The sequence below is a fragment of the Podarcis tiliguerta genome (genome assembly GCF_965153285.1).
Source record: "Podarcis tiliguerta genome assembly, chromosome: 11".
Lineage (NCBI taxonomy): Eukaryota > Metazoa > Chordata > Lepidosauria > Squamata > Lacertidae > Podarcis > Podarcis tiliguerta.
The window spans coordinates 451,843-472,879 of record NC_139544.1 but is presented as its reverse complement, the minus strand read 5'-3'; the positions used below and the strand labels follow the sequence as shown (position 1 = coordinate 472,879).

Genomic DNA, 21,037 nt, shown 5'->3' with positions numbered 1-21,037 from the left:
AAAGCCAAATACTATCATAAGAATATATGTAAAGGCTTCAACCCAGCAGTCTTATGAATGCAGCAGCCTTATGAACAGGTCTCATCTGAACTAAAAAAATATTTTCTGGAAACAAACAACAAAACATACACACTGATTTTACTGTGGGCATGCTTAATAAGGAAGGAAATGGGTGCTTTTAAATTCATATGTAATTTTTTTTTCCATTGCATGTTAATGCTGGTAAACAAAGCATTAAAAAATAAATGATTGAAAGACCAAGGTTAGATTTCAGGCATTTTTGGTGTTATAGGATGGGAATGGCAAGCTGGTTACCCATAACAGTTAGCGAGAAGCATATCAGTATATGGGCTATCTCTTTCAGTTTGTACTTCTGAAAATATCTAAAAGCTTGAGTTTTTCAAGGGCATTTGACAGATTCCTGATCAATTACGCAATAGAATGGATTTTTTTTTTCAGATTATGGACTAATGCAAGCCTTCACAATTTTTAGCCACCAAGATGAAGTAGCCCATTTACTAGGTATTTTTTTTCCAAACTACAAAGTTTAAATGAGACCCTAGAGGACCACCACAGGTGGTTGCTAAGAAGCATTTGGTTTGGTTGTCACAATGCAGGTTTAGATTAAAATGTACAATCCTCAATAAACCATAATGGAATTGCATTTGATATAGTTTTGCTTCACAGAACATATGTTGTCTCACCAGTGCCAAAGCTTTCTTCTCCACAAAGCGAGCATCGACCAGAATCCATCAAATTTGAGAAGAACCTCCAGCCTGCTGGTGTTTCATACACGGGGACTTTCATTGATTTTGCCACCCTAAAAAGACATCAGATAACACCACATCATCATGATGGTCCAGTGGTCTGCATGCATAGATGCCAACTTATTCTATCAAGGTGAGGTGTTTGATCTACTCCCACATACCATGCCTTATTATGGATTATAGTTTTGTTAGCAAATCCCAGACTAAGGTTGAAATCTGATGTATGTGAACTTACATGGAAGTAATACCCATTGTACTCAGTGGGACTTAATTTTGACACAATTTGTGCATGATTTATAATACTCAAATCAACAACTACATTCTAGTTATATGGCAGCCATAAATGGTCATACAAAATCACAACATTCAGATTTTAGAATCACATACCGTATTTTTTGCACCATAACACTCACTTTTTTCCTCCTAAAAAGTAAGGGGAAATGTCTGTGCGTGTTATGGAGGGAATGCCTACGGGTGGCATGCCTATGGATTTTCCTCATCTAAAAACTATGTGCGTGTTATGGTCGGGTGTGTGTTATAGAGCGAAAAATACGGTATTTTATTTTCAGCTACTGACATCAAAGGTATTTAAACTCACCTGCAGAACCTAATGTGTAGCTTTAAATCTATTATTATAAATTATTCCATTTACTTTGGCCATTTTATGTTTCCATTATCAGAAACTAAAATTCTAAGTTAAGAATGGCATTATTGAGAATTGAGCACTCTTTATCCAAAGAGTCTACTGAATGGGATAGAGTTGTGTTTGCACTACAGATAGCAGGCAAAATCCACTGACATAAAAGCAAATGATTACTATTTGGCACTTCTAAAGGACACCATGTAAAAATATTGAAGCTACTGAATGAAGGAATAATATGACATGAGAAATTTAAAATCAAGTTACATAAAAAAGACATACGGAGGAGATAAAACACTGAACATTTGAACACGGAGGTACAGTATATGTTACGATTAGGAAGACAAGTCCTTCTTCAAAGCTATTGGTACAGAAAATGGTGACTATGTGGGATACAGGCAAATCTGTCCAATTGTGGTTTACAAAGCCATGGTTCAGCACTGTGGGTGCTCCTCAGTCCTCCAGTGACATGCTGGATTCAGCACAAAGATCCTTGCTTGTATTAAGTGAGTATTCCCTGCTGTGTCCGAATCAGGGAACTCTGCCAGACCTAAGAATGTACTATGAAGCCGCCTGTCTCACTTGGTTAAAGGAGTGGTGCACACTCAAAAATCCAGAACTGTTGGACCTGGAGGGGTGCAAAAACAGGTTTGGCTGGCATGCATACCTGGGCTACGGAAAGGTTTAAGTTCATAAGAATTTTTTGAATCACGTCATCAGGAATTCCCTCTACATCGTTTGGGACCTTCTCGAGCCTAAGGTGCCATGATGGATCTCCCCAACTGAAGCTCTTGCCGTTAAAAGGAAAAACACAAACAGAAATTGGCCTGTCTATAAATCATTATTAATAGAGGAAGAGAACCAGTTTAAATTAATAAATTTCGAAGAGTTAAGAGATCAAGGCTCGGACTGGTTCCAATATTATCAATTATTTGAAACCTTCAAATGTGATAAAAAAGAGGATTTTTGATGGAGACTTCCAGATTTGAATCAGATCTAGTAAATTCTAAAACTAAAACCCTCTCCAAAACATACTGACTCAAAAATTTGTCAAAAAAGCAAAAAAGACCTTGACGGATTATTTTGAAATAAACAGTCAAGGGCAAACAAAGTTACAGATGGTCTGGAATGCAAGTAAGGCTGTAATGAAAGGACTCTTTATACAACAATACTCATTTAAAAGGAAACTGAGAGAGAAAAAAGAAAAAAAGAAATATTAGAGGAAATTATGAAAAAGGAGAAACAGCTGCTAAATAAGGTAAATAAAGAGGCAGTAAAACAGGCAATCAAAACATTACAAACCCAATATTCAATTATTATAAACGAGGAAATTAGCTGGAAAATAAAAGGAGTAAAACAAAAATATTTTGAGCACACAAATAAATCGGGGAAGTTGATAGACTGGCAGTTGAAAAAAGTGATCAAAGGAACTCCATAAATAAAATTAACATAAATGGCAGAATTACAGACAAGCTGAAAGAAATAAGAGAAGGGTTTGTTAAATATTTTTCTGAGCTGTATAGACAAGGGAAAGAAAAAAAAAGGGAAATGATATACAATGAATTGAAGAAAATGTTGCATTTAACATTTGTTAAAAAACCTGAGGCATTTTTGTTGGGGACTGTAGGGAAAGACCTGCCAAAAAAGCTGAAAAACATCTTCACGTATGTGACAATGGCCGCGAGAGTTCTGGTAGCACAAGGATGGAAGACTGAAGAAACCCCAACTAAAGAATCATGGCAAGAAAAATTGATGGACTATGCAGAACTGGCAAAATTGACATATAAGCTACGGGACAAAGATAACTGTGACTTTAAAGATGAATGGGAACCCTTTACAAAGTATCTAAAGATGCAACAAAGTGAACTGGACTCCTTCGAAGGTTTTGAATAAACATTCACAAACTGTTTATTGATAATATTCAGCTAAATAGTTTGAGGATCTATACAACTTTGTAACATGCAGGAAACAGCAGTCCAAAGACTGGAACTGAGGGAAGTCGGGGGGTGGGGGTGGGTGGGTTTGTGGGGGGGAGGGGGAGGGAGGAAAAATGGGGGGGGACAAGGATGTTATGTTTTTGGATAATATGTCTTGTTTTAATTTTGAATAAAAAAACTTTTAAAAAACCCAAAAAAACAAAACATACCGACTCCTCCTTGATTGGGAAGTCAAGGAGGAGGAAGTTAAGTCCGAATTGATCACATGGGCCCAAGACTTTGGTTACAACATAGAGATGAGCCAATAGGAACACCTATGGAAAGTAAATTGGAACTTTATGGCATGCTATACGTTAAGGGAAAACCTTCAAATGATGTTATACTGCTGATATTTAACCCCTTCTAAACTCTCCAAAATGTACAAAAGTGTCCCTAACACAAGTTGGAGATGCGGAGAATCAGGTAGAACCATGCTACATATGTGGTCGGTTTGTAAAAAGATCAAAACCTTACATACATACTCAGCTTCAAATAATGTTAAATGCATCCTTCCACCCAAAAAACCAGAATCATTTTTATTGGGTATTAAAGGACCAGATATAGCCAAGAGGATGAGGAAAATCTTTCTGTATGCCACCAAAGCCACGAGAGTACTTATAGCAAAACATTGGAAGAGTGACAAAATCCCCATCAGATCAGAATGGTTACTAAAATTGGTAGAATATGCTAAACTAGATAGTCTCTTGGAAAGATTAAAGATAAGCAAAAACAGGAGTTAATCGATAACTGGAAACCTCTAAAGAGTTACTTAAAAAATACGGTAAGTGTTGCAATCTGAACTCGGTAGCAGCTTTTGAATAAGCTCTGTAAATAAAGGTTAAATGGGTTTATACACACACACACACACACACATTAATATTTTATTATGATTTTGCTGATAAATTTATCAGAGCAAAGGTTTATCAGAGCAAAAAGATGTTGAGAAGGATGGGAAGTCAAATATATGAAGATATATATTTCTTTATTGGTATTTTTTATTTTGATGAGCTTGATTTACAGACTATGTCTTTGATGTATGGATGTAACTATGGTAAATAAAGCATAATAATAACAAAAATAAAAAGGAGTCAGGGAACTCTGGCTGAACGTAAACTAGAATATTTGCAGTGAAGTCAGAACACAAGAAGAGGAGAGGACGAAAGACGTGAGGAGGCGTGCCTGGCCCAAGTGCTTATCTACAGCTTCATAAGCCATGGATTATGAAGCCTTAGGCAATCATCCCAATATGGTCACTGGCTTCTCCTTGATCTTCCTGTGCTGAACTGCTTGTGGCAATGATCCAAGCTTTTATTTTGGTTCCGTTTAGATGTTAAATTCCAAAGTTTATGAAACTGAATGTAAATGGGAAAATATCCATAGAGATTTCCAGGCAAAGGCAGAATCTAAAGGTGAGATTATGTTTTGTAACTACATCCACTCAAGTTAGGAAGATCATTTAAAAGAAGTCGAAATGTGCTCCGATAAAAAGCAGTTACACATTTTCATTGCAACATCCAAATATATCCCAGGAATGATCCAGTCCAAGCTAGGTATGTTTAAAACTTCCCCACTGATTTCATTGGCAAAGAGTTAATCAAGTCTCCCATTGAAATAAGTGGAGTTTATTTTCTTTTAATTTTCTTCCCATTACACACAATTGTCTGAGTTTTGCATAAAGTGTTACACACCCTGTGATTCAGGAAGTTCTCAAGAGTTAGCCAAGAATTGTAAGTCTCAATATCCTTTTTCTCCCTAAACAAAAGATATATGTAGAGATATCTCCCCCCCCCCCGCCAAAATGATTATCTCCAAATCTTATATGTTGTTTTTGCAACATAGCTAGAGCACACAATAGACCAAAATAAATCTTATGTTGATCAAAGAGATTTGGTTTTAAAAATAATAACTGAGAAAGCATATCTTTCTCAGTTTTGGCTTTCCTGTCTTCCAGGTGTCAGCTGCATATTTAAAAAAAAACTTATGTTGACATGGGAGAGGAGAGCCAGAAACCTCTGCAAAATATACACCAGTACTTCACTGGCACACATTTTACTCTTGGGGCCCTTAGGGCTGGAAGGCACCACATGACAGGCTAAGTGATTTGTAGACAGCTATGGAGGTGATGGTACAGGATTCAGAATATCTTGGGCTTGGAGTGAAATAAACAAGCATCAACAATATTGTTCCAGAACATGTCCCTGGTTCACTCAAAGCTGATCTAGTTCTTCTATATGTTTGACTTTGGCAATGAACCACCAGACCCGAGTGGCTGCCCAGTGGCTGGTGCGCCAGGAGCAGGCCAGGGCCCAGAGGGAGGCTGCACAAGGAGGACACCCTGGAAGAAAAGAGAGTGCAGCGCCCCCCCCCCCCCGATTTTTGGTTTTTATTCAAAACCTCCTCTCTCTCTTTTTGAGGAGGGCCACTGCCGCCACAGCCATCATTGTTATTTTTATTTTTAATCTTAATTCCCTTTCCTTAATTTTTAAAAATATTTCTTAATAATACATTTTTTCCTTCCCCCCAATTTTTTTACCTCAAGTTTTTCTGTTAAGAATTAAAATGGCGGTGCCCAGAAGAGAGCCCTGAACCAACACAAGGCCACTTCCTGGGATTGCCGCTTCACCCCTGACTTTCTGTTCTTTTTTCTTTTCTTTATTTTTCTTTTCTTTATCTTTTACTATTCACTTTTTTTATTTCTCATTTTTAAAAATTAAATAGGGGAAAAAAGAATGACATAAAAATCTGAGTCCTTTTTTGTTTGTTTGTTTGGGGAGCCCTTCCCCCCTGCCATCCTATTACTATCACAATCCTCTTTTAAAACAAAACGTTTTCTCCTTATTATTGTCATTGCTATTGCTATTTTCCCATTCCTCACCCTTTTTTCTTTTTCTCTCCCTCCCCCCTTCTTTGCCTTTTACTCTTTAAAGAGAATACACTCACACACACACACACACACACACACACAGACTATTTTCCCCCTCTCAGAGGGGTTTTCTACATATTTTTTATTTTATTTTACTTTTTACTTTGAACATTTGAGATAGATAGCTACACACACACACACACACAATTTTCAGGCACCACCGCCTCAACATATTTTTCATATTTTTCTTTTTCTTTTTGTTTTTTGCTTTCTCTTTCTTTCTTTCCTCTTAAATGTCCCACCCCATCCATCCCCCTCCCTCCTCTCTTTCCTCTCCTTCTCCCAACAAATAATAATAATAGCAATAATAAAAATCACAGACCTACGCACATATATCTCCCCAATCACTTTCAATAGTAACCCCCCCCCCACACACTTTGTGGCCACTTACCTCATACTATAACTTGGACCACCACTGCAATTTTTTTTATCATTACTAATACTATTCTTTCCCTTTTTCTATCCCTCTTTCTTTCTCTCTCCTTTCTCTCGCCTTTATATTTTACTCTAATTTCCCCTCCCTTTTTTGTTTTTTCTCTTTCCTTCTCCTTTTTCTTCCTCTTCCGCTTTCCCTTTTGCCTTTGTTTTGTTTTGTTCTGTTCCTAAAAACAACCTTGATTTGTAACTCTCTACTATGAATCCCTAATCCCCTTTCCCACCCTTAACTGGACCCCACTCCCCCCCCCATTGTGCGCATGAGTGTGTAGGTGTGTACGCACAGGGATATCCACAATAACCCCCCTCCTCCCTCTGGCCCCACTCCCTCTGTCTCTTGCATCTCTGCCCCTTAACCCTTTTATCTCAACTGTTTGTCTGTTGGTCTACTTGACTGTCTGTTTGTCTGCCCCCTGCTTTGCCAACACCGCTGAGGAACCACAGAAACTCCAGAGAAGCCCTGAAAACACAGTCTAGATGCTAAAAAATGGCCACCTAATCCAGACGCTCTGTAAAAGCCACCAGTCAACAATGCCTGTTCAGCTCAGCAACCCAACACCCAGGAACCACCACCACCACCACAACTCCTAATTATAACACACACCACTCCAAGAGGACACCAAGCAGATCTCAAACCAGGATCATCAGGGAGATCAAGACAGCACCAACCAGGGAGATGGTGAACAGCACTGAGACCACAACACTCCCCCAAGATGACAACAACCCAACAACAAAACCTGAGGGAAATGGAACTGAGACTAGCAGAACAATACAATACAAATCTTTATTACAGTCATAGACCAGCATAAAAGGGTGCAATACAGTCATTTAAAATCTGAAACGTGTTTTGTAAAGCTAAAAGGTACTAAAACAGAAGGTGAATATAAAAGTCTATAAGAATTTAAAAGAAGCTAAAAGAATCCAAAAGAAGGGTCAGGAATATTGGGCGGGTGTGGAAGAGCACAAAAGGTTGATATATAAAGGCTTTAACTATCATTTACAGAGCACTCTGATATGTTCATTAATGACATGAGAGAACTTGGTATCCTTATTTCTGTAACATTATTATTGTTTATAAAACCCAATAAAAAAACCTTTTAAAAAACCAATGCTAATCTAGGCTGCATCAGCAGAAGTATAGTGTCAAGATCAAGGCAAGTTCAGTTTGGTTTGGTTTATTGTATTTTAGCAAACAGCCATTGCATGGGAAGTAATAGTACCACTCTATTCTGTCCTGGTCAGACCACATCTGAAATACAATGTCTAGTTCTGGGTGCCATGATTTAAGAAGGGTGTTGATAAGCTGGAATGTGTGCAGAGGAGGCAACTAACGGTCTGGAAACCAAGCTTTATGAGGAAAGGGTCCTTATAATATGGTCCAGGAACTGGACATGTTTAATCTGGAAAGGAGAATACTGAGAGGAGAATTGATAGCCATCTTAGAATCATAGAATCATAGAGTTGGAAGAGACCACAAGGGCCATCGAGTCCAACCCCCTGCCAAGCAGGAAACACCATCAGAGCACTCCTGACATATGATTGTCAAGCCTCTGCTTAAAGACCTCCAAAGAAGGAGACTCCACCACATTCCTTGGCAGCAAATTCCACTGTCGAACAGCTCTTACTGTCAGGAAGTTCTTCCTAATGTTTAGGTGGAATCTTCTTTCTTGTAGTTTGGATCCATTGCTCCGTGTCCGCTTCTCTGGAGCAGCAGAAAACAACCTTTCTCCCTCCTCTATGTGACATCCTTTTATATCTTCAAATATCTGAAGGGCTGTCACATGGAAGATGAAGCAAACTGGTTTTCTTCTGCTCTGGAGCCTAGGACCTGAAGCAATGGTTTCAAATTACAAGAAATAAGATTCCAACTTCTGACGGCAAGCGCTGTTCAGTAGTGGAATGTTCAACCCTTCACTGGGGGTTTTAAAGCAGAGTTTGGATGGCCATCTGTCCTGGATGCCTTAGTTGAAATTCCTGCATTGCACGGGGTTGGGTCCCTTCCAACTCTATGATTCTATGATACCACATTGTACTTGCTATCACTGTCTCTTCCATTGCACCAGGTGAGAGAAAGTTAAGCATGATTTAAGTCATACTGTTTCTTTCTGCAAAGCTGGGCTAGCTGGTGCATTCGCCTGCCACATGTCTTTTCCTGGTACACATGAGAAACAAATCTGAATAAATACTCTCTAAAGACACCAGGGTCCTATAAAGCATGTCTACAAAAATTTCCAACATTAAACATTGCCATTTTTTGTAAGCACAAAACCACTAACTTGTTTTAGTAGATTATTTATATGAGGGGGACATTAAACTTGCTTTCTCCCTCTGCTTCAATGCTACTTCAAAAGTTTATATATACACAAAGATTCACACACAACAGTTTGCAGCAGATTATGTTCCAACCTCTTCTTGCTGGATGGAACAAAACGTTTGATTCACTCTTATAAGATGCTTGGAATGTACTGTGTATGTACTAGGTAATCTACCAAGAACACTTATCTTTACTGTCAGCGTTACAGAGAAATGCAGTGAGTTCCTGTCTGTAGCTTTGCTTGCATGATAATGACATATATTTCTAGGCTGCAGGAGCCCATACACAGAGTAGCCCTAAAAAGCCAGCAGGCATAAAGACTAAAACTTGGAAATAATTTCAATTTAATGTAAATAGGGGTGGGCAGTTGGGGCTGCATGGCAGCATTTAGTAGAGCTAGAGCCAATGATGGTCAGACAAAAGTGTTCCAGATCAACTAATCCAGAATAAAGACCACCGTGCTTCAACTTTCACCATTGCTGGATGTGAGGGCGATCTGGCTGTGACATCTGTCACCCCATTGATCACCAGGGTTGATTTGACTGATCTGGCTGGCCAGGCGGGTGTCCCCTTCCTCCCTCATCACTCCATGTGCGTCCCTCCCGAAGCTGTGCACTCAGTGGAAGAGGACGACCATCCCAGATAAAAGGAGTGCACCGTTCTTCGGTCAAGGGTATACGATAGCTGTGCTCCCCTGCTAGAACCTCCAAACAAACTTTCACCATTGCTACTAAAGATTGGAATTCCCAGTGCTATGCCGTCTACTTAGAAGTAATCCCACTGGGTTTGATGAAGTTACTCTCAAATAAGCAGTGCTTTTTCAGGGGGGCTCAGGGGTACACATACCCCTAAATATTTTGTGAATCTAAGTTTGGCCTCATTGAGGGCCAGTATTTCACTATGAGTAGGAAATTGAGAGTACTGTACCCCTAAACAGTTTTTAAGGGGGGGAAGCACTGCAAATAAGTATGCAGAGGACTTTTATTTATTTTTGTGTAACAGAATATAGCTGGAAAGCAAGTGAAAGTAATTCCTTTCTAATTTTAGTGTGCTATACTTACATGCGGTACAGCTATCTACATGTACACATGCACACCAGAAATCTACCAACTTTTTCTCAGACAGCTGGCAGAAAAACATCATTTCTTCAATCCATACAACCAGATTTTTCTCTCCTCTCCCGCACAATATCAAATGATTTTTTTCACATAGAATACTGCCTTTCCAATTACTCTTGAAACCACACAAAAAGAGGAAACTACTTTAAAAAGCCCCAGCAGGGGTGGGGTGGGGAAGAAGCAGGAAGTAAGGAACTTTGATAGAATGGGGAAATGAGGCAACTGCATGAGGTTCCAGGGATCATCAAAAAAAGCTTGTGGTCCACTTATGGTGTTATTAAACAGTAGCAAAACTTGTTATATGAGCCCAAGGAAATTTTAGTATTGATATTTTCCTTGAACAACATCTCCCACATCAGTGCATGGCAAACTGCTTCTGAAACTGAGTGGCATTTCAAAAGCAGTTTGTGATAGTGGGGCTCAACTCAGCAGCAACCGGGCTCAAGGAGAGGCATGAAGCAGGAGCTTTGCCCTCCTTGTACTGGCAGCTCCAACACTTGCTGGGAGAGGGTAATGGCAAAGTCAGGGGAGCACACCTAAGGAGTGCCAGTGCCAGCGAGTGACAGCACCCATGCCAGGAGGAGGGAGCTGCCACCCAACCACTTCTCATGCATCACTACTGAAACTCAGCTGCTTAAAGAAGTAAAACATTCCAGTAGGATAGGGAGAAGCCTCCTGTATTTACAGGGCAATTTTATGCATGCTTATTCAGAAACAAGTCTGTGCCTATTAAAAAAAATAGTATTGCAGTATAGGATTATTTGGCTCTCCTTTGAAGGAAGTTCAAATGTGTATTCTTATTTAAATAGCAAATACAGTGGTACCTCAGGTTACATACACTTCAGGTTACAGACTCCACTAACCCACAAATAGTACCTCGGGTTAAGAACTTTACTTCAGGATGAGAACAGAAATCATGCTCCGGCGGCGCAGCGGCAGCGGGAGGCCCCATTAGCTAAAGTGGTGCTTCAAGTTAAGAACAGTTTCAGGTACCACTGTATATGTGAAATTCCAATGTAGGCTGCATGGTATGTGTGTTTTAAAAAACTGACACCAATAACTTCACAATAATACTAACTCCTCTTAAAGCAAAAGAAGTCAAAATATTGTATAAAAATCTGCTGCATCTTTTAAGTTCAGAGAAACTAAAATGAAAATATACCTAAAAAGAAAAGCTTTTTTATTTCAATACTTCCATTCTTCGCTCCAGTATTTCTTGACCCCAGTAAAGGTATACATCCAGCAGGCAGGCTGGTTGTCAACAGTTATCCCCAATGCCTATGCCAAAACCTTTACATCTGTAATCAAGAAAGTTGTGGCCTGGTTAGATCCAAAGTCCTGTTGTCCTGTCTATCTGGGAGTCAGATAAAGCGGGGAGGTGGTACGCAGCCCATGCAACATGGAAGATTCAAGGGTGTGTAAGCTTCTTCATACTTTCTTCATCTTCATAAAGTCACCGCAAATGTCTATGGTAGCAGCACAGAACTATGCTGTGTGGATGACCACAAGACATCAGGCATGTCTTATGGGAATAAGCCTGGAATTAAATGGAGATTCATAGCCAATGTCTATGCACAGGACTGCAGTCTTAGTCTATTACTTCTAGTAGAATCCTTCAAGGGAAGCAATCATGAACATTTCCTTCTCTCTGCCCCAAGCATCCTCTCTCTATAGTGTCTTAAACCACCAGGAATTTGTGAGCAATAGTTCAAGCAGCATTTCACTCTGCAATCCCTCTGATCATACCTAGAATTTCTGAATTAAGATAAGAACTTTCAGGTTTATTTTCCCTCTCTGTTCTAAGTGCTGGATTCTCATGCCTGTACTTCTCATTTGACCCTATTAACACTGTAACAGTGGCAAGTTTAGGCTTCTGGATATCTTCACTCTGAATGTACTGTGTTCCCTTAAAAGGTATAAAGTTTATACACTCAGAGGAGAACCAAGCAACTGCCAATCCCCCATAAATGGTCAAGTGTTACAGCTGTTACTTCCATCGTCTCAAATTTATGAACTGAAAAAGCACTGGGATCTTAGGCCTTCGCAAACAGGACCGATAACTGGAAGCACTGAGCTGAGGAAGCGTACAACAGGAATGAAGCAAAAGAGGCAATCTAATCCAGCCCCTTTGCCAAATGACAGGAAATTACAGAGTAAACAGTCTTGAATAGTGTGCGCAAGCAAGCGACCCCACAGGCCAACTTGTGGGAACTCAGCTTGACCTTGTTCACATATCCACTGCCTACATTTCCAAAAGAGCTGCACTTGGAGAAACCTTGCCATCAGTCTTATGGAAAACTGGATTTTGACTGAAAAATTCAGGATGACCTCTAAGACCAAGAAGAACAGCTAAGCTCAAAAAGATATCAGAAAGTAATTGACAGCATGGACCAAACTGACCAAGGGCTTCTAAGAAAACATTTTGAACAAGACTGCAAACCAGGAGTAACAGTAGAAAATCATAAGGAAAAGAGACCTTTGCTGGAAGAAGGTACAGTGGTACCTTGGGTTACATACACATCAGGTTACAGACTCTGCTAACCCAGAAATAGTGCTTCAGGTTAAGAACTTTGCTTCAGGATTAGAACAGAAATCGTGCTCCGGCGGCGCGGCAGCAGCAGGAGGCCCCATTAGCTAAAGTGGTGCTTCAGGATAAGAACAATTTCAGGTTAAGTACGGACCTGTGGAACAAATTAAGTACTTAACCTGAGGTACCACTGGTGCATCTCATTGTCTTCTGAAGTACATCCTTGATCTGGTGCCTTCCCTTGATGTAAATGACTATTTTTGGATTCCAGATTTATTGGCTTATTGTTGGTAAAATTCCAGGTTCACTGATGTCACAATATAAATCACTTCATTCATTAATCCTGACTTGCAGCACAATTCGATTCAGGTTTACTCAGAAGTAACTTCCGTACGATACGATACGATACGATACAATAATTGTCACTGTCCCATACAGAACAACGAAATTGAAAAAATCTACATCAGACATTAAAAACCCAACAAGCCTGCTATCCCAGCTATCCCAACCTGGTTAGCCCCCTAAAAACTCTGATACCCCATAATTAAATACAATACACTCCTTTGGAGACTGCCTTACACTGTGTTTAAAACCAAAATCGCATTGGAATAGAAACTGTTTCTCAGGCAGCTAGTCCTAGTCTTTATAACCCTGTACCTTCTTCCAGAAGGCAGAAACTGAAAGAGATCATTCCTGGGGTGCGCACTGTCCTGCACTTTCTCTGCAGCTTTCTTGTGACACCTGGAAGACAAGCTAAGCTCTAGGCAACCAAGTTAGTTGGCCCCCTCTTTGTCCCTGTTGGTTCACTATTGATATATAATGTTAGGGAGAAGGGAGGATAATAAATCTAAATAAAATCATCATCACTACCCACCACCATCTTGGTTGACTTGGTTAGCTGAGAGACGGAATTAACTGTGGTGAGAGTGTTTGGATCAGAAGAAAGATAAAGAACCAAACTGGAGGCAACAGCTCTGCATACCAAAACATGGGATTGTCCCAATCATGTGGTAAGGAGTGGTTGTCTGCTCACCTCACGCCTCTCTCCAGGCTATGAAATAAAAGCAGCTAGGCAGAGGAACCATGGTATTCTATTAAATTAGTTCCTGGAATAATAAAACTCACTTTATTTCAATGGAGCCCCTAAAGTTGTGGGAAATTACTCCTGTGCCAAAAGAGCATTCATATAGTATCTCCTTCCTCCCTGTTTAGGTCAGGAAGTTCCTGTGTATTAAACATATCAGTAGAATCCCATCCCGCCAAAAAACCACCCCAAAACAAAGAGTCTGTGTGTGTGTATCTAACACCGAGACCTAGATGTCTTGAGCTGAAAAGGACATGGAAAAAGATAATTATTTCAAATAATAAATAGATTTGTTGTTGTTGTTTAGTCATTTAGCCGTGTCCGCCTCTTCGTGACCCCATGGACTCCAGGCATTCCTGTCTTCCACTGCCTCCCGCAGTTTGGTCAAACTCATGTTGGTAGCTTTGAGAACACTGTCCAACCATCTCATCCTCTGTCGTCCCCTTCTCCTTGTGCCCTCAATCTTTCCCAAATAAACTGCTTTTTGATTTTGCAATATGTATGGGAAAGTTGGCATGTGCCCCTCTGGATTTTAGCACAATTGTTTACTAAGGAAATAAAAGGTTCTCAGGGACCATCTTCAGTACAACCACCAGTTTAGAACATTTCTTTCAAACATCTCAATTTAAGGAAACCAATATCACCAAATGGCAGTTTGGTGACTTAAAATAATTTGTAGGAGGACCACAGAATTCATAAGGAGCACAGGATTGTTGGGTAAGGCTCCCACTCAGGCCTTAGATGGAGGGGAAAGAGTTAAGCAATAATTGTCTTTTCTCTCTCTTCCTCTACAGCTCAGTTTCCAGGCACTCACCCAAATTCTGAGGGGAATCCTCTGTGGCCTGGCTGCAGCCCTTACAATCTATCTCCCAGTCAACACCCACTTCCTGTCCCCCTGCAGCTGTTAGAAGTTGTGGAAATGGTTTTGTTTTTATTATTATTTTAATTGCATTAATTTAACCAGGGCTTTTTTCACTCAGAACTTGTTGGTACTCAATTCTAGCACCTCTCAGGTGGGCAGCACTGCCATTATAAGAGAACAAAGGAGGTTTCATGGTGAGTTCCGGCACCTCTTTTTCTAGATAAATAGCATTGGATTAATCATAAACATATGTATAAACTAACACATAACCATACAAACAACAACAGAACTATACACGGAACATATCCAGTATAAAGAACAAATTACAAAGATGCGGTTACTTACATACAGCCAAGATTTTACGATGAGTTTATATAGCCTAACCACAATGAGGAGGGAGTCATGTAAAGAGTACTTATATGATTCTCTCTATTTATATAATAAAAAAATGTATGTCCCATCTGTCCGATTTAGCTTTCCCCAGACTGTATGTCTGACCAGACATTCAGATAAAGCAATGTTCCATCCATTAGGAAGCCATGCCTCCCTCGTGTTGTGCAAAGTTTGAGAGAGTAAAATAATTATTCTTGAAAAAATAAAATCATTTTAACTCGTCACCTGAAATAAATGAGGGTATTTGTACTAACTGAGCATCTCTGAGAAGGATATTCCGTAACTGGAGTAAAGGTAAAGGACCCCTGAACGGTTAAGTCCAGTGAAAGGCGACTATGGGGTGCAGTGCTCATCTCAGCTTTCAGGCCAGGGAGCTGGCATTTGTCTGCAGACACCTTTTCCAGGTCATGTGGCCGCAGTGGTACCTATTTATCTACTTGCACTGGTATGCTTTCAAACTGCTAGGCTGGCAGGAGCTGGGATAGAGCAACGACGTGCAGATTCCAACTGCCGACCTTGCAATCGGCAAGCCCAAGAGGCTGAGTGGTTTAGACCACAGCGCCACGCATGTCCCTTTATAACTTTATAACTGAAGTGCACATCAGTGAAGACTTTATCCTTAGTCCAACCACTGAAGGCAGAGGCACTTCGAACAGGGCCTCAGACAATGAACTCAATGAACGGGATAGTTTCAGACAGCTGCTATCAGATGGTATCTCACCAGTCTTTTTAAAAAAAACTTCCCTGAGTGCCCATTATCTTCCATGTCTAATTTGAGGTGCTGATGCTTTCCTTTAAAACCCTAAAACAGGGGTAGTCAACACGGTACCCCTTCAGAGATTGCTTGTTTACAAGGCTCACAACATCCTAAGCTGGCTAAGCTGCCTGGGGCTGATAGGAGTTTTTGTTCAGCAATGTCTGAAGGTTAGTGCCATCCAGGAGCTTTCAGCTGTCCTTTTCTCCCTTCCCTAGTGAGGGTGGCAGAGCCTCCATTTCCAGCAAATGAGAGCAGCTTTGAACAAGCCCCACCCGACAGCAGGCTGCATAGGACCACAAGGGGCTTGTCACATATCTCACTCTTTCCCTCGTGTTTGCATGCATCCTCCCCACATAGAATAGAATCATAGAATAGAATCATAGAATCATAGAGTTGGAAGAGACCACAAGGGTCATCGAGTCCAACCCCCTGCCAAGCAGGAAACACCATCAGAGCACTCCTGACATATGGTTGTCAAGCCTCTGCTTAAAGACCTCCAAAGAAGGAGACTCCACCACACTCCTTGGCAGCAAATTCCACTGTCGAACAGCTCTTACTGTCAGGAAGTTCTTCCTAATGTTTAGGTGGAATCTTCTTGTAGTTTGGATCCATTGCTCCGTGTCCGCTTCTCTGGAGCAGCAGAAAACAACCTTTCTCCCTCCTCTATGTGACATCCTTTTATATATTTGAACATGGCTATCATATCACCCCTTAACCTCCTCTTCTCCAGGCTAAACATGCCCAGCTCCCTTAGCCGTTCCTCATAAGGCATCGTTTCCAGGCCTTTGACCATTTTGGTTGCCCTCCTCTGGACACGTTCCAGTTTGTCAGTGTCCTTCTTGAACTGTGGTGCCCAGAACTGGACACAGTACTCCAGGTGAGGTCTGACCAGAGCAGAATACAGTGGCACTATAACTTCCCTTGATCTAGATGCTATACTCCTATTGATGCAGCCCAGAATTGCATTGGCTTTTTTAGCTGCCGCGTCACACTGTTGGCTCATGTCAAGTTTGTGGTCAACCAAGACTCCTAGATCCTTTTCACATGTACTGCTCTCAAGCCAGGTGTCACCCATCTTGTATTTGTGCCTCTCATTTTTTTTGCCCAAGTGCAATACTTTACATTTCTCCCTGTTAAAATTCATCTTGTTTGTTTTGGCCCAGTTCTCTAATCTGTCAAGGTCGTTTTGAAGTGTGATCCTGTCCTCTGGGGTGTTAGCCACCCCTCCCAGTTTGGTGTCATCTGCAAATTTGATCAGGATGCCCTTGAGTCCATCATCCAAGTCGTTGATAAAGATGTTGAATAAGACCGGGCCCAAGACAGAACCCTGTGGCACCCCACTAGTCACTCTTCTCCAGGATGAAGAGGAACCATTGATGAGCACCCTTTGGGTCCGGTCAGTCAGCCAGTTACAAATCCACTGAGTGGTAGCATAGTCAAGACCGCATTTTACCAGCTTCTTTACAAGAATATCATGGGGCACCTTGTCAAATGCCTTGCTGAAATCAAGGTAGACTACATCCACTGCGTTCCCTTCATCTACCAGGCTTGTAATTCTGTCAAAAAATGAGATCAGGTTAGTCTGACATGACTTATTTTTCAGAAATCCATGCTGACTATTGCTGATCACAGCATACCTTTCTAGGTGCTCACAGATTGTTTGCTTAATGATCTGCTCCAGAATCTTCCCTGGTATTGATGTCAGACTGACTGGGCGGTAATTATTTGGGTCCTCTCTTTTCCCCTTTTTGAAAATAGGGACAACATTTGCCCTCCTCCAGTCTGCCGGGACTTCGCCTGTTCTCCAGGAATTCTCAAAGATGACTGCCAGTGGTTCTGAGATCACATCTGCCAGTTTTTTTAATACTCTTGGATGCAGTTCATCTGGCCCTGGAGACTTGAATACATCTAAACTTGGCTAAAGTATTCTTGTACTATCTCCTTAGTTATTCTAGGCTGTGTTTTCTCTGCTGAATCATTTGCTCCAAATTCTTCAGGTCGGGCATTGTTTTCTTTATCGGAGAAGACTGAGGCAAAGAAGGCATTGAGGAGTTCAGCCCTTTCTGTGTCCCCTGTTTGCATTTCACCATCTTCTCCTCTGAGTGACCCCACTGTTTCTTTGTTCTTCCTTTTGCTACGAACATACCCATAAAAGCCTTTTTTGTTGCTTTTAACCTCTCTAGCAAGCCTGAGTTCATTCTGTGCTTTAGCTTTTCTGACTTTGTGTCTACACATGCTGGCTATTTGTTTGAATTCCTCTTTGGTGGTTTCCCCCCTTTTCCATTTTTTGTACACATCCTTTTTTAATCTTAACTCAGTTAAAAGTTCTTTAGATAGCCACCCTGGCTTCTTTAGGCACCTTCCATGTTTCCGTCTCATTGGTATTGCCTGAAGTTGTGCTTTTACTATCTCCTTCTTAACAAACTCCCAGCCATCATGAACTCCCTTTCCTTTTAGTATTACTGTCCATGGGATCTCACCCAGCACTTCCCTAAGTTTTATGAAGTCGGCTTTCTTAAAGTCAAGAAAACTGTCTTAAAGCCACGACTGTGTTCTTTTCTCTGTCCATCATGAGTTCAATACATGAATGAACACTTCCTTCAAATTCACAACTGTGCAAGGGTAGAAAGCATTGTCGGGGGTTTCCTCTGTGAGTCTGTAATGAGGCAAAGTCATATCTATCAGGCAGTCAGAATCAGAACTGCCCTGAACTGGTTGGCATATAGACTATGGCACACATGGCACAGGCAGATTGCAACAGGCCTCAGTAGAGAGTGTGGGATTTGGGGACCACAGTTTTCCAGTCAGGCCTCAAAGAAAGAGAAGGGGCCCCAGGTTTTCAAAAGAACCCAGGTTTTCCTTTCTCTTCAATTGTTCAGCTACCAGCCAAGCTCCAAGGGAATCAACCAAACATGCTGCATCTCAGTTAACATCAATTTCCTGTTTCCTCCTCTCAGGGCTGTCTTTACCCAGGTGTGCAAGGGGTGCGGGGCACCCGGGCGCCAAATTCTGGGGGTGCCAGGCGCCTGTTGCTGAAGCCGCCTAAGTTCTTAACTTTTTCAGCAGGGGGCCGGTAAAAAGCACACATTTTACTAATGTAGAAACACCAGGCAGGCCCCACAAATAACCCAGAGATGCATTTTGAATAAAAGGACACATTCTACTCATGTGAAAAGACGCTGATTCCCGGACCGTCCACAGGTCGGATTTAGAAGGCTATTGGGCTGGATCTGGCCCCTGGGCCTTAGTTTGCCTACCCATGCTTTTAACTACCTGACATGAAATAATAAATAATTTTAATCAAGCTAGAAAAACAAAATACATTTGGGCTGTGATGGCCTGGGAGTCCGATTCAGAGACTGAACTGGAGGAACCCCAGCCTGCACAGGAGTCCCCGCCTTCAGGCCCGGCTGAGCTGGGGCAGGGCCTTGGATATGAAGCACCTGCACCTGCACCGGATCCTCAGGAGCAGGCACCAGGTGAATCCACTCTGGCTCCAGAGGTGATTGAGGACACAGTGCCTACAGGTGCTCCTCTCCCAGCCCTGTCAGGGGAAGGCGAGTCTCCCCCTCGGTCCAGTAGCCCTCCAGCCTCTCCTGAGCTGCAGAGGCTCAGGGCAGAGAGGCGGAGGGAACTGGTTTCTCCCAGGAGGAGTGCTCGCCTTAAGGCCAGGAGAGGCGGGTCTCCTGGGGGCTGGGACTGCCCCTGGCCTCAGAGAAGATAAAGGCCAGTCAGCTCGGTCCCAGGTTGCGGGAGCAACGTCATTGAAGAGCTGTTTCGGCCAGCACCCAGACCTGCACCTTCAGAGTTCCTGTCCTTGCCCGGCTCCTCGCTTCAGACCCTGCTCCGCCCTTGGAGGACAATGTACAGACCCTCGACCCAGGACCCTGACCTCGCCTCTCGGTAACCTTTCCCCCCCGGACCAGCACAGGGGCTCTGCTACAGCCTGGCCCGAGGCTCTTCGGCAACAATGGAGGCGGCTCCATCTCCAGTGCCGCCGCCACCACCACTACCACCTTGGAGACTGAGCAACAGTCATCTCTGCTGCCGCCCACGGCGGAGCCCTGGCTCGGCCGCCACTGCGCGGAGCCCTGGCTGGGGGAGGATGAGAGGAGCATGGGGAAAAGCAGCGGCGGTGGCAGAAGTGGCAGCATCTGAAGGCAGAAAGGTGGTGGCGGGAAGGTGCTCGCGGTGGAGCTGGACAGTCTGCTGCTGCTCCTGCAGAACAGAACAGGCAACGGGGCAGCTCCTGCGGAGAAGGACAAGGGGCGGCGGTCGTTGCCACCCCTCACAGCTGTGGCAGCACCTCAGGGCAAGCCCAAGCCAGGCTCGGCGGCAAAGCAGCAGCTGCTGGCGCTGCAGATACCTTGGGAGAGCGGGAGGCGGAGAAGGAGGCAAGGCGAGTGAGGAAGCATCAACCGGGCGCTCAAGGAGCAGAAAAGGGGATACAAGCAGATGCACCGCCTGCTGCTGCTGGGTACGTAGCGCCCCCGCCCTGCCTTGGCACGCAGGTTGGGCTGCAGCAGCCTCTAGGGGTGGCCTCATGGGAGTAGTGGAGGGGGCCTGCCCCGTAGCAGAGGGAGCTCTTCATAAACCAAGGGATGCCTGCCTCACCTCGAGCGTTTCTTTTCCTAGGAACTCTTCTCCCACCTCTTCCTCTATAAAAACATCTCAGCCTCTCCCCTCCCTGACCTGCAGAGCCCGCCTGTGGGAAGGGGTGGCTCCTTTGCCCACTCGTCCAACAGACGGACTCTTTAGGCTGACAAAGGGCCATGCTGTAACCCCTCCCCTGGCGCCAGGTGGGTCACCTCTGCCAGCCACACACGCTACTTTCCTGCCTGGGGAACCCGCTGCCCACCACACTGAAAGCTTCCCTCCCTCCAGGCTGCCCTAAATTTGGGGGCGCTGGGTCGATCTTTGCACCCCAGCACCACATATGCTAAAGACAGCCCTGCCTCCTCTGCTCCATTGTGATCTAGCATTTCCCACCGGACAAGGCCACGGGACATGTCCCTGTTGCCTAAAAGACGCCTCATCTATGGAAACACCTCCTCTCAAATGCCCAGTTACATTTGTGTCCCTTTGGACCTTTTTGGTATATTTCGTTCTTTTTATCTCCTTTAATGGAAATGTTCAAAGTCTCACCCCCAGGCAGATTACTTTAGAGCTCCATGGCAAGCTTATTACATACAAATTTGTCTTGGAAATGCTCCCCATGTGCTGTGAATGAATTACTGATAG

The 21,037-nt window shown here is 42.7% G+C and overlaps 1 protein-coding gene across 2 annotated transcripts in view; it reads right to left on the bottom strand.

Annotated features, from left to right (window-relative positions):
• PGM5 (phosphoglucomutase 5) overlaps positions 1-21,037 on the bottom strand; it is a 125,430-nt gene that overhangs the window by 27,389 nt on the left and 77,004 nt on the right. For both annotated transcript variants that reach the window (XM_083403455.1, XM_083403454.1), the window contains exon 7: positions 705-820. In XM_083403455.1, coding sequence (XP_083259581.1) covers positions 705-820 — 116 coding nt within the window. The remainder of the gene's footprint in view (positions 1-704; positions 821-21,037) is intronic.